Below are 14855 nucleotides of genomic sequence, written 5' to 3'. Positions count from 1 at the left end.
ACTGGCACGGGGGTTTGAAAGCGATGCCACCAGGTCTCCACGTGGAAGAGGAGGGCAAGGGTGATGAGACGAGACGGGGGGCTGGCGTCTAGCTTCACATGAAGTGGCTTCTATGAGAGTAAGATTATTTAATTTGTCCCTTAATTAATCAGTTGGATAAGGAAACGCTCCACGTCCACGGGAGACCGCAAAGGCTTCCAAGAAGCTCGCGCGGGGGGGATAAATCTGAAAGATCACACGCTGGTGCGTTGACTTAACCCATTAAAACCGGGAAAGCCTAATACGTGTACACGTTTTCCACCCGACAACGACATCATAGCAACATGATTTAAAATGACGACGATAATTTGAATCAAAAATAGAAGTTCTTCAGAACATTTTTTTTTTAATCAGCCTCAGGTCTAAATGTGTTAAAACATTTGGGAAGAGGATGTGTTTTTCCATCAGCACAGATGAAACAAGCGCGTGCTGCTAGGCCTCTACAGTGTGCTAAATAACCATCAAAAACAAGAACTACAGTAGGTTTGACTTCATACTTATGTTGGCTGATGATACTGGTCTTCATTTTTTGTTTCATGTTTTGCTTTGGCAATGTAAACATGTGTTTTCTCATGCCAATAAACACCCATTGAATTTAATTGAATTGAAACGATACTAAAAAAAAACTACAAAGGTAATTCATTTTTAGTGGGCTTTTTATGCTTTTATTAATTTAAAACGGTACCAAAAAGACTACAAAAGGTAATTCATTTTTAGGGGTCTTTTTATGCTTTTATTGATAAGACAGTAGTTTGACAAGAAATGCGGAGAGAGAGCGAGAGATGGGGAGTGACACGCCTCAAAGGCTGTCGGGATCGGGACTCGAACCAGGCTACATTGAGCCCAGGTGCCCGGACCGCTACGCTAGCCGCCCGGGGCCATACGTTATGATTCTACTTAGCTGTACTCCATTACGTTTTGTAGAATATTCTATATTGTATTGTCTGTATCATATATGTATCGCTGATGAATTGAGTACAAAGGAACACAATGGAAACAAGCCTCTGGGGCGTTGTCCTTTGTAGCATTAACCTTTGACTGTACAACCTCTACTGCTAATAAGGATGTTAATAAAGTAATCAATCAATCAATCAATATGCTTCATTGACCCCCAGGGGGCTATACTAGGCACCCCCTCTAAACAAAGATCAAAAGCTCACAGCAGGTCATGCTGTGATGTGCTGCGAGCTTGTATATCGGCTGTTTTCACCGGGAACGCATACGTGTCATTTTAGATTTTCGTCATATTCATGCTTTGGCTATTCAAAAATAGCAGATCTACAAGCTCGTAGCGCGGCACCAAGTGCCATGCTACGAGCTAGTAGATCTGCTGTTTTTGAAAAATCGTGAACATTTGTGACAAGAATCTTTGCTTCTTGGGGGGGGGTCCCTAGAACAAAACAGTTTGAGATGGGGGTCCACGGCTAAATACATATCTAAAATTGTTTTCTAAATCCTAACAGTATGTTGCTATATCAGTGGTGCTCCAACCCCCAAAATGATGTGCACTTGGCCGCAGACCCCCATCTAAATTAGTTTTGTTCCAGGGACCCCCCAGAAGCAAAGAATTTAAAATGTTCACTTAAAAAAAAAAAAGATTTTCACAAATGTTCATGATTTCTCAAAAGAAATATAGCAGATCTACAACCTCATAGCACGGCACTCTGTGCCAAGCCATGAGCTTGTATATCTGCTATTTTTCAATAGCCAAATAAATCTCAAAATGACACAGCTGCGTTCCCGGTCTTCATGTGGTTAAAGCCCCTTCCATTACGGTAACGAGGGACGTCTAAATAGGATTGACACACGCCAAGAGGGAAGACGGATCCACTGCGGGGCTTCTTGGCAGACAGTGTGGGAGGGTGACAGCTGCTTTGTTAACCCTTTATGGCCGGGAAGGGAAACATGTGTCATTTTAAGATTTATTTGGGCTATTCAAAAATAGCAGACCTACAAGCTCATAGCGCGGCACCGAGTGCCGCGCTATGAGCTTGTAGATCTGCTATTTTTTAGAAAAATCCTGAAAATTCGTGCAAATCTTTTATATACATTTTTAACTCAAATCTTTGCTTCTAGGGGTCCCTGGAACAAAATGTTTTTTTAGATGGGAGGGGGTGGTTTGAAAACCATTGATAATATAGCAACATAAGGAAGAAAAAAAAAGAATACAAAAAAAACTTTGGAAAAAAGTACTTTAGGATTTAGAAGACATTTGTAAAATCCCCAGAAGCAAAGATTTGAGTTAAAAACTTTCGCTTTAAAAAAGTATATAAATATTCAAACTAAAGATTTGCACACATTTTTTCCCCCAAAAAATAGCAGATCTACAAGCTCGCTATGAGCTTGTAGATCTGCTATTTTTATATAGCCAAAGAAATCTTAAAATGACACACAGATGCGTTCCCGGTCTTAATGGGTTAATCGCTGGCATCAAACAGTGGTTTTTGAACAAGAGCACAGCGGTTCACCTCGTACCACAAGGAGCCAACAGCTTGCCCTCCTATCGCTGCGCCAAATTATGTAAAAAAAGAAACACAGAAGAAGGGGAAGAGTCCTAGGGATGCCAAGGAAGTCAGAATGCAAAAACAGGCAACACTTTACTAAAGAGGTCGGGTATATTATGCATTCTAAGCACATTTATAAGGCATTATGTAACACTCGTTATACATATTTATAATCATGTACAGTGGTGGAAAAAGTACTCAAATGTTTTACTTAGGTAAAAGTATCAATACTGCAATGTAGAAGTACTCGGTTACAGGTAAAAGTCCGGATTTCAGAATTTAATTGAGTAAAAGTACAAAAGTATTGGTATCAAAATGTACTTAAAGTACCAAAAGTAAAAGTACTAAAATGTTTGAAAATAGCAGATCTACAAGCTCACTGCTACGCGTTGTGAGCTTGTAGATCGTCTATTTTCAAATAGCCTAGGTATAAAATAGGGAGTATAGACAATTGGAAATACTCCAGTAAAGTAAAAGTACCTCAAAGTTGTATTTAAGTACAGTACTTGAGTAAATGTACTTAGTTACTTTACACCACTGAGTATGACAACGTATAACAATATTTATAATATTATATTAAGATCAGGTCATAATGCATTATAAACTCAGTGGCTCAGCACATTATAACTACCTTAACTTAGTTAGTCATAAAGTGTCTTTGTTATAAGTTGTTATGCATATTTACAAACATGTATAACGTAAGTGTTATAATTCCTTATAAGTGCATCGTAATGATGCGTTGTAGACCAGACCTTAAAATAAAGTCTTACCCAAAAGTAATTGAGGAGGGAGACCACTGCTCAATGTAAAACAAATAGTTTGAATGCCTACAAACAAACAAACAGCTATATTTCACTTGACGACCATGCAGTCTCATGCAAAGGTTAGAATGTCATTTAGATAGCATGTTATTTAGACAGATGCTAGATGCATTTGTTTCCCTGGCATCCTTTAGTTTCTATGGTTTCAATGTACAGATTATTATTGATTTGATATATTGCTTAGAGACTGATGCTTGGTTCCGGGTTTACCTATGACCCTGGATAACTGAGGCACTACACCGTCTTTGATGCATGCCGTTTACCTTGTACAGCATGTCTCTCTGAATAAAGACTGTCTGCTAAATGCCTAAATTGGAAGGAAAATTGTACTCGAAACGCGTTGCTGATTGAGTCTGTCATTTTAGATGACGCTTTTTTCAGAACACTCTTAGAACAGTGGTTTAACAGATATAGCAGATTTACAAGCTCACAGCACGTAAAAATCTTCAAAAAAAATCTTATCTTCTGAGGGGGTCCCTGGCACAAAACATTTTCAGATGGGGGGGGGTACATATCAATTTGGGGGTCCTTGGCTAAATATGTCTTTTTTTACACAATAACCCGGCGTTTTCTTTATTATAATTTACAGTAGCCCTTCTAGTCCCCAATAACTCACATCTGGCCATCAAAGACCACAGGACCTTTTTTATTGTGTAAAAAATGCATATTTAGCCACCGGACAGAATGCCCCCACCCACTGTAAAAAATATCGTGAAAATTGCTAAAACTATAGAAAGCAGTAAATGAAAAGAAAATAACACTCATCTTTTTTTTACTTTAATTACAAGCTAAAATATAAACCTTGGTTGTAAAAAACCAAAGTTGTCCTTTAACAAAAGAAAGTTGTACAATACAGCTGTTTGAAGACATTAAAACTATTGTGTACAACGCTACAGTGGTCTCCATCCTCAATTATTTTGTTTTTTTTTGCAAACAAGCAAAACACACCTTCTGGATTTGCCTCGCACACAGAACAAATGTGATGTGGTGCGGTGTGGTTATCGTCCACATTATTTTTGTAAGTGCCCAGATAAAAAAAACATGTTCTGCAATGAAAACCCTATCAGCGTTGATTGAAGCAACAGTTCAATCACAGACGCCGATCTCATCGCCCGCCGTTTCCAAACACCCTGGAGCGGATGATATTTAACCCATTAAGACCTAGAAGGATGATTCAGCAAATGTCTTCTAAATTCTTATGTTTTCTGAAAAAAACGTATGTTTCTATATCAGTGGTGCTCAAACCTTTTCATGTTAAAGGACCGCCCAAAATGATATGTATTTGGCCGCGGACCCCCCCCTCCCCATCTCAAAATATTTTGTTCCAGGGACCCCCCCCCCCCCCAGAAGCAAAGATTTTAGTTAAAAATGTTTGCTTAAAAAAAAAATATATATATTCAAAGATTTGCGTGAATTTTCATGATTTAAAAAAAATAGCAGATCTAATCTAACAAAATAACCCCCAAAATCATATGTATTTGGCCGCCGACCCCCATCTCAAAATATTTGGTTCCAGAAACCAGAAGCAAAGATATGGTTAAAAAATGTTAAATGTTAAAAATATATTCAAATATTCGCGCCAATTTTCACGATTGTTCAAAAATTCGTGCCGCGCTATGAGCTCGTAGATCTGCTATTTTTGAGTAACCCCCAAAAAATGGTTAAAAGTGGTTAAAATATAGCAAAAAAAATCTAAAATGACGCCGGTGCTTTCCCGGTTTTAGTGGGTTAATTATGTACCGCTGAGATGCCAGGGCCATGCAGGGTTTTCATTCCAACACATCACCAGATGATTCCACTAATTAAATCCTCTCTCTCACTCTCTCCTCTCTCTCTCTCTCTCTCTCTCTCTCTCTCAAAGGTGTTTTCATTTGGTGGAATCAGCTGGTTTGCTGTTTCGGGCTGAATGAATGAAACTAAAATCACTGCAGCACCATAACTGAATAATAAATACATACTGCAAAGACATATTTATCTATATTGTTCCTGTGATTGAAATGGTATTCTAACTTGTTTACATGTCCTCTAAAGCCAGTGGGTTCCCAAAACGTTTTAGCTCGAGACCCAAGAGAGAAATTAAGACGTTTGCCACAGGACCCAAACAAGTGAAAATAGCAGATCTTCACAAGTTCACAACACGGAGCTTCGCACCGCGTTGTGAGGTTTAAGAGCTGCTATTTTCACTGCGTCTTAAACATTTGTTTTTTGTATTTATTTATGGAAATGATTTGATTTATTACATTTTATTTATGAAATACTTTTGATATATATATATATATTATATATATATATATATATATATATATTAACTTTCTGCCTGCCAAAAACGTTTATAAAAGGTTTTTTTTGTTATTCAAAAACAGAATAAAAAATCTAAAATTATTCGTAATTTATTTGTTTTTTCCGTTTTTCCGTTCTTCACAAAGAACCAGGAGATAACATTTTCCAAAAAGTTGCTGCTTCATTCACTTCAATGTTACAAAATAAACTGAGAAATAAATAACATTTTTCCTATGTTTTACCATGTAAACTGCCGGCAGTTTTTGAGTACTATTTTTTTTAAAACCCTGGCAGTTTTTGAGTTAATGGAAGACACAAAAAAGGGGATATTTAGTCACGACCCATAACAATCAGTCCGCGACCCAAACATGGCTCCCGACCCACTGTTTGGGAACCACTGCTCTCACGCTTCCTTAAACGCACATTAAAAAAACATTGTTACACGTCCTCTACGCTTCCTTAAATGCACATTAAAACAATATGTACTGTACCTCCACAACCCTATTGACGGAAGTGAGACTTCTGCATATGGACGGTTTAACCCAATGAGACCTGAAGCCGATTCTACAAAATGTCTTTTAAATCCTAACAGTTTTCTGAAAAAAACGTATGTTTCTATATCAGTGGTTCTCAAACTTTTTCATGTCAAGGACCCCCAACATGACATGTATTTGGCCGCGGACCCCCATCTCAAAATATGTTGTTCCAGGGACCCCCCCCCCCCCAGAAGCAAAGATTTGAGTTACAAATGTTCGCTTTAAAACAATATATATTCAAAGATTTGCACATATTTTCACGATAAAAATAAATAAATAGCAGATCTACAAGCTCATAGCGCGGCACTCGGTGCTGCGTTATGAGCTTGTAGATCTGCTATTTTTGAATAGCCAAAGTGTAAAATAATGCTTTTTAGCTCAAATAAAAAAATTACACAAGATGCGTTCCAGGTCTTAAGGGGTTAAAGGGGGAACAGAGAGGAGATCATTTAGGTGAACTGTATTTTCTCTGATGCTGCGTTCACACTACTGGTGACAAAGACACATGCCAAGTAGTAATTAGTCAGCATTTTCAATGGAAGGGACCTGCTTCCATTGAAATCAATTGAAACCATTGAACCAACTGAAGCTACAAACTAAGTGATGACACAGTTCACGGCTTCAACTTTTTCCAGCGCTCCAACCGTTTCACCAATTTTACCACCATTTTCCTTTCACCAAAAGTCCTGCACCGTTCAGTAACAGGAAGAAAACTAGTTCCCTGTGCTCTTCATTTACGCCCTGCGGCCATGAGCAACCCTTCCAACGGCGACTCGGCAGTAATGTATACTGTAGCTGGCGGCGCTTGTTTGTTTTTGTCACCGCTAGTTAGGCCTGCTGTCACAATTATTACATGATTGTCTAAATCGCAATTATTTTAGATAATCGCATTTAAATTGCATAATCGTTTCCATGTTGAACATTTTTCATATATTTTCAAATACAAAAAAAAAAAATCAGAAATAGCAGATCTACAAGCTTACGTGTCACGACACGGTGTAAGCTTGTGGATCTGCTATTTCAGTTTTTTTTTGTAAAAAAATAAATACAAATGAAAGTATAAAATTATTAAATATGTCAGTAATATCTTTGTATATTTAAGTTTTCCATTGCAGTTCTTTATTACGAAGCCTATAAGGCAAACCAAAATAAAACAAATATTTATATGTTCCACTGTTCAATGTCAAACACAATTAATCGTTAATCGCAATTATTAGTGTGAAAATGTATTGTCAACTTTAAAATGCTGTAATCGTGACAGCCCTATCGCTAGTGTCAATTACGTCCGGTCGGTTTACCTGTCCGAGAGTTTCTTGGCGAAGCCGAAGTCGGTGAGCCGGATGTGGCCCTCGCTGTCCAACAGGATGTTCTCGGGCTTCAGGTCGCGGTAGACGATCTCTTTGGCGTGGAGGTACTCGATGGCGCACACGATCTCCGTGGTGTAGAACAGCCCCGTGCCGTTGCTGAAGCGCCCGCGGCTGCGCAGGAAGCTGAAGAGCTCGCCGCCCGGCACGTAGTCCATTAGCATGTAGAGGAAGCGCTCGTCGTGGTGCGTCCAGAACCTGGGCACGGGGAAACGGGAAGGGGTGTTATAAGGGTGTTGGCGGTGGGGGTTGGTGGAGGGAGGGCATGAAAAAAAAACAGGACGTATGGACCTAAAACATTTATTCATCAACAAAGTGTCTGTTAACACATTGAGTGCCAAAAACTACTATAGTCGTTTTTCCAAATCCAAATGTATACATTTTTTCACAAGGGGTGCTCTAATGCAACTAAAGCCCCCTTTCCACTGCAGCTTAAGCACCACACCACACTACACCACACCACACCACACCGCATCAAAATATCTACCTTTTCCATTACACAAAAGTACCCCCTCTCAAATCCACAGGTATGAGTAGCAGACTCCGGTCATTGACACTCATTTGTAATGTAAACATAGATGGAGGTCATTGCTTTTTGTCTAACAATGTAATGTAAATGAGTGGCCAACTGTCCTGTATACAAATGCAAATCACCTGTGCATGTGTGGGTGAACCATTTGGTTCGGTATGAACCAAATGGATCCTTATAACTGTGATTATAATACAATATAAATTATAATGTATTACAACTATGCTAATTATAATACACTATAATGCATTATAACTGATTATAATACAATATAAATTATTATAATTTATTACAACTATGATATTTAGAACACACTATAATAGATTACAACTGTGATCATAATACACTATAAAGTAGTATAATGTTTTACATATGATAATTATAACACACTATAATAGATTACAACTGTGATCATAATACACTATAAAGTAATATAATGTTTTACAACTATGATAATCATAATACACTATAATAGATTATAACTGTGATTATAATACACTATAAATTATTATAATGTTTTACAACTATGATAATTATAACACACTAGAATAGATTTTAACTGTGATTATAATAATATATAAAGTATTATAATGTTTTACAACTATATCCTGTTCTAAATAAAAAGTCGGTGAGTGATCAGTCATTATGAAGTGTTTGGCCCCGCTTGGCCTAGCTCAGACCTACCCAGGACTGGGTACTTTTTAGGCACCAGTTTAGTACCACTTACACACCACTCTACCCACTTCATTGTAGTGGAAACCGAGGCACAAGTGGACGGTGTGGTGTGGGGTAGGGTGAGGCCATGCATATGGAAAGCCGCCTTTAGAGATGATCCTAGGTCCCTGTTAAATGGAATGGACGGATGTGAATCCAGTCCAAAAAATGTCACTTCCGTCCACTCAGTGGTGGAAAGTACATTTACTTAAGTACTGTACTTAAGTATATTTTTGAGGTATTTTTACTTTACTTGAGTATTTCCAATTTCCAATACTTTTACTTTTACTCCACTACAATTATTTGAAAACTTTAGTTACTAGTTACTTTTCAGATATAAATTATATTATAAAACATACATTAACCACTATAGCCCTGTTATACCTAGGCTATTTGAAAATTGCCGATCTACAAGCTCACAACGTGTCGCATCGCGATGCGTTGTGAGCTTGTAGATCTGCTATTTTCCAATATTTTAGTACTTTTACTTTTTGTACTTTAAGTATATTTTGATGCCAATACTTATGTACTTTTACTCAAGTACATTTTAAATTCTAGACTTTTACTTGTAACTGAGTATTTTTATATTGCAGTATTGGTACTTTTACTTAAGTAAAACATTTGAGTACTTTTTCCACCAATGCGTCCGCTCCAATGATAGGATCTTGAGGAAAAAGGTCCGCATCTCCATATATTGTTGCAGTGGTGAAAACAAGCCATTTTCGACATCACTCTGCAATGGCGGAATCAGCTGGTACTCGATGTGTTAATACTTGATTCCTTAACATATTTAAACCAGGAAAGCATCTGTGTATTTTATTTTATTTTAGCTAACATAAGTTTTACAGAAAACTCTTCTCAAAAATAGCAGATCCACGTTGCGAGCTGGCACATCTGCTATTTTTTGAAAAATCTTGAAAGTGTATGAAAATTGAAAAAGTGTATCAACACATTTTCAGATGGGGGTCCGCAGCCAAACACATATCATTTTGGGGGTCCTTGGCACAAAAAAAGTGTGAGAACTACTGATTTAGAAGACATTTGTAGAATCGGCCTCAGGTCTTAATGGGTTAAGAAACGTGACACTGACTAGTCCAACAGAGATTAGTATAGCTCCAGACAGACAGACAGACAGACAGACAGACAGACAGACAGACAGACAGACAGACAGACAGACAGACATACAGACACACACACACTCTAGAACTTGCCTTTAAAAGGATTGTTAATGAATAACTAGTTTACAGTATAAATTGTACATTACTGTCCAGGCCTCAGTGCATTTGAACAAGGTGACTTTGTCAACATTAGTTTGGGGGTCCAGCCCCCCCCCCCCCCCCCCCAGGCCTCACCTGAGCTCCCAGGTGTTTGCTCAGCCTCAGAGTGCATCACGCTGCACAGCTGTTTGTTCACGTTGGAGGTGAAATGTTGAGAGATTTAAACGGCTAGAATGTCAAATGATTGAACAGAGCTGCTGTGAGAATGGAATGCTAATAAAACCTCAGGCAGGCTTCCAGAACTCGATTGTCATTTCAAATTCTGCCGGTTTTCATTTCAATTCAATTTCAATGGCCTGCCGATACCGATATTTAGAGAGCAGGGCAGCCAATCGCCAATATGACATTTTATTGTGTTTGTAGAGACAACAAATAAGCCACAATAATAATGTATTACTCATTGAAAAACAATTCTACGACTGCGTGAGTGTGGCCATCGAGCAATGCCAATGTTCTCAATACGGCAGATGTTGGCCCGATTAATCGTCCGTCTGATACAGAACCAGAACCTTCTCTCCTGTGCTTCCCAGTGCAGTTACTGTATCAATCCCTGTCATTCCTACTGTCTGTCTCAATAGAGAAAAGAAAAATACAGGGGAGAGAGCAAGGCCGAGAGCGGAAGCTGTCATCTGTTACACATCGTGTGCCAGAGGTTTATTAAAATAGGGTACATCTAGTGCCAGCATATCTTCCATCCACTTACGCTGATATGTTTCGTGCTGTAGAAGCCCCGACGAGGACGCGCATGTAAACAAAGCCTGCGTGCGAGACGGCAGAGGGTCCCGACTAACGCCTGGAACAGTAATATTTCTAAGGCGATCCTCCATTGCAGAGTGATCGCCGATCGAAAACGGCTCACTTCCACCACGTTAAAAAGAAATAGGAGATATAAAGCTTTTAGTCAAGGAGTTGGACGACCGGAAGCATTTTTTGACATGGATCCGGCCTCTCCTTCTTAGAGACTCCTTGGATTATCCCAAAGTTTCGTTAGAGCGCCCCACGTGGGAAAAATATATTTTTTTAAAAATGGGCCAATGGCACATAACGCATAGCTTCTCAAAAATGGTCCAGACCGTTTTTGGCACTCAATGTGCTAAGTCATTTCCTTAAAACATTCCATGCCAGAGTTTAATATCATAATGTACTCACCAGTGCCAGCGTTTTATTGTTGTTTTTTTGTTTTTTTCACGTCGCCACAGATCTCGCTAAATCCGTTAAAATCGCGCGTTCAACTGTTTCTAAACACACAGGGAATCTGCGTGAGACGAGCAGTGAAGACCGCTTCGATTTGCGATCCGCCATCTTGAAGCTACAGCGGTGAATGCTAAACAGCGATCAGCGAGGGGAAAAACAGCAACCGAGATAATCGACTTTTAGTCTCCGGTTTAGAGTGGAAGCGGATGGGATCGGAATTTCCGGATCCCGGATAATTCCGTTTCCGGTGTGCTACAATGAAATGTGTCGTGGCGAACGAGGCCTACAATGCAATGTGAACCTGTGAGTGAAAAAAAAAAGAAAAAAGACCACTTCGCGTATATCTACGCGACTGGCACGTTGCGCAATTGACTCTTTGACTGCCAGAGTATTTTCATCCAATCCAATCCAATCCACTTTATTTGTATAGCACATTTCACAACCAGGGTTAAGGGTTTACAAAGTGCTGTACAGAAAATCATACAAAATACTAGCTAAAATATGCTAAACACAGAAAACACCATCAAAAACACAGAAAACAAATAAGACACAGACCACAGAAAACTCTCAAGCGGGGTTAAAATGCCAAGGTGTAAAGGTGTGTCTTAAGCCGAGATTTAAAAGTCTCAATGGTGGGGGCCCTTTTAACATGGGGGGGGAGCGCATTCCATAGGGTGGGGGCTATGGCAGCAAAGGCTCGGTCGCCTCTGGTCTTTAATTTGGTCCTTACTGTGACCTCGAGACTTAGCTGGCCAGCAGACCGCAGTGACCTTGGGGGGGTATAGACCTTTATGAGGTCAGAGAGGTACTGAGGTGCCAAGCCATTCAGGGATTTAAAAACAAACAATACAATTTTTAAATCAATTCTGAAGCGAACAGGTAGCCAGTGGAGTGAGGCCAGCACGGGCGTAATGTGCTCACGCTTACTGGTTCCTGTCAGGAGGCGTGCCGCAGAATTTTGGACTAGCTGCAGGCGTGCCAAGGAGGCTTGATTTAGCCCGACATATAGCGCGTTACAGTAGTCCAGACGTGTGGAAATAAAGGCGTGAATGACTCGCTCAAAATCATTGAAGGACAGAACTGATTTAATTCGGGCAAGCAGTCTCAGATGGTAGAAGCTGGAGCTGACCACAGCATTAACCTGTTTATCCAATTTGAGCAGATTGTCAAATTTGACTCCAAGGTTGGAGACAACAGGTTTCACATAAGACTGTAGGGGGCCCAGATTGGTGGGTATAATGCCAGGACCACTAGGCCCAAACACTATGACCTCTGTCTTTTTTTCGTTGACACTTAGAAAGTTAAAAGCCATCCAGGTTTTAACATCATTGAGACAATCTAGAAGTGGTGTCAGGGAGCTATTACTTTCCTTCTTTAAGGGCATGTAGATTTGAGAATCATCTGCATAGAGATGGTATGAGATGCCATGCTTCTTAAAAATTAGTCCCAGGGGGAGAAGGTAAAGGGAGAACAGTATAGGTCCAAGGATCGAGCCCTGGGGGACTCCGGAGGACAGGAGCGTGGAGGATGACACAAAATCTCAAAATTTGACTGAGAAACATCATAAAGTACTCCCCCAGTGCCAGCGATTTTCGTGTGTTTTTTTGTTGTTATTTTGTAATTGAATTTTCAAATAGTTTGTCTTTCTGCGGTTTTAAACACATACGACAGATCGGCCAGCAGAGAGCAGTAGATTGACACCTCAATCACTCGCTGACTCGTTTGACCCCCCCCCCCCAATTCCCAAAGAGGCTCAAACAGTCTATACGTCATAACCGGCTAATATATTTAAAAATAACTTTACATGAATTTCCATTTCTGATAAGCTATATATATATATACGCTTTGATTATTTATATTGGCTCGCATGACTACATGTTAGTGATGAGCGGGTCGACCCGTAACCCGCGGGACCCGCGGGTCAACCCGCGGCGCGGGTGGGTCGAGTCAGGATTTCAGAGGAAATTATGCGGGCTGAGGGTGAGCGGGTCAGCCTCTCACACGCAAAAAAAAAAAAAAAACCCTATTTTGAACAACATGCTTGTTTATTCAGCCCATGACAATGTTGTGCTACTGTAGACATTTAAAGGGACTTTGGGTACTTAAAAGAGCGTTATATATTTATATTCCCACCGCGGGTCGCGGGGCGGGTTGAGCCATAGATTTATATGGGGTCGCGGGTCGCGGGTTGAGGCGGGTTGGGTTCCGTGGCGGGTTGGGGCGGGGCGGGTCATGAAAAAACCTGACCCGCACATCACTACTACATGTCTATTAAAGTTAATGAAATAGGTACATGATCACTTAGTTGAGGTGCTGGGTTAGGAATGATCATCAAAAATCATCAGAAATCAAATCCCGCACAACAAAGTATAGTGGAGCATGAGTGTGCAGGCTTTATTCTTAATCTTTTCCCCATTTCTATTAAATAAATAAAACGTATCAGGACGTAATGGAGGTTAGGGGTCAGACTGTGGGGTCAGGATGGTGTGTGTGCGTTTGCATATGTGTGTGTGTGTGTGTGTGTGTGTGTGTGTGTGTAGACACTCACAGGCGTATGAGGAAGGGGTGGTTGATCTCGCTCAGAACCTCCTTCTCGTTGTGGACGTGCTGCTCCTGCTTCAGGCGGATCACGTCAGGGATCTTCATCTGCTTCAGAGCGAAGAAACTACGGCTCTTCTTGTCCTTCACCAGGAACACACGGCCGAACGTCCCTGTGCCTGGAGAGAGAGAGAGAGAGGAGAGAGGAGAGGAGAGGAGAGGAGAGGAGAGGAGAGGAGAGGAGAGGAGAGGAGAGGAGAGGAGAGGAGAGGAGGTTGAGACAGTCAGTCAATGTCGAGTCAGACACATACATCACGATGTCTCCTCCAGTGTGGGGGGTGGGTGGCTGTGTTGATTTCGTCGACTAAAACTATGACGAAAAATGTTCGTCTACTAGCTTTTTTTTTTCACTGACGAAAACTAAATAAAAACTAAATAAAAACTAGGCTATGATGACTAAAACTAAGACTAAATATATTGACAATTTCGTCAACAAATAAAATCAAGACTAAAATGTTAGTGAGGGATCTAGTGGAGAAGAGATCCAGTATAACTAAAAGACAAGTCATTTTATGTTTGGTTGTGCTGGGGTGTTGTGCTCTGAAAATAGCCGATCTACAAGCTCACAACGCGTCGCGGCGCGGCGCGACGCGTTGTGAGCTTGTAGATCGGCTATTTTCAGCATGCAACCAAGTGTAAAATCAGCCGTTACGGCGCCATCAAGGCACCACCAACACACATTTTAGTCGACTAAACCAACTGTAGATTTAGTCGACTAAACCAACTGTAGATTTAGTCGACTAAACCAACTGTAGATTTAGTCGACTAAACCAACTGTAGATTTAGTCGACTAAACCAACTGTAGATTTAGTCGACTAAACCAACTGTAGATTTAGTCGACTAAACCAACTGTAGATTTAGTCGACTAAACCAACTGTAGATTTAGTCGACTAAACCAACTGTAGATTTAGTCGACTAAACCAACTGTAGATTTAGTCGACTAAACCAACTGTAGATTTAGTCGACTAAACCAACTGTAGATTTAGTCGACTAAACCAA

At 40.2% G+C, this 14855-nt stretch overlaps 1 protein-coding gene across 1 annotated transcript in view; it reads right to left on the bottom strand.

The window, feature by feature from the left end:
• prkx (protein kinase X-linked) overlaps window positions 1-14855 on the bottom strand; it is a 64954-nt gene that overhangs the window by 35718 nt on the left and 14381 nt on the right. The window contains exons 2-3 of the mRNA XM_080422188.1: window positions 13807-13975; window positions 7479-7742 (exon numbers count right to left, since the gene is read on the bottom strand). Of these exons, the coding sequence (XP_080278314.1) occupies window positions 7479-7742; window positions 13807-13975 (433 nt within the window). The remainder of the gene's footprint in view (window positions 1-7478; window positions 7743-13806; window positions 13976-14855) is intronic.

This window comes from Gymnoscopelus braueri (assembly GCF_963280865.1).
Source record: "Gymnoscopelus braueri genome assembly, chromosome: 24".
Taxonomy (NCBI): domain Eukaryota; kingdom Metazoa; phylum Chordata; class Actinopteri; order Myctophiformes; family Myctophidae; genus Gymnoscopelus; species Gymnoscopelus braueri.
The sequence above is the reverse complement of the archived record's forward strand: the minus strand, read 5'-3'. Positions and strand labels throughout refer to the sequence as shown.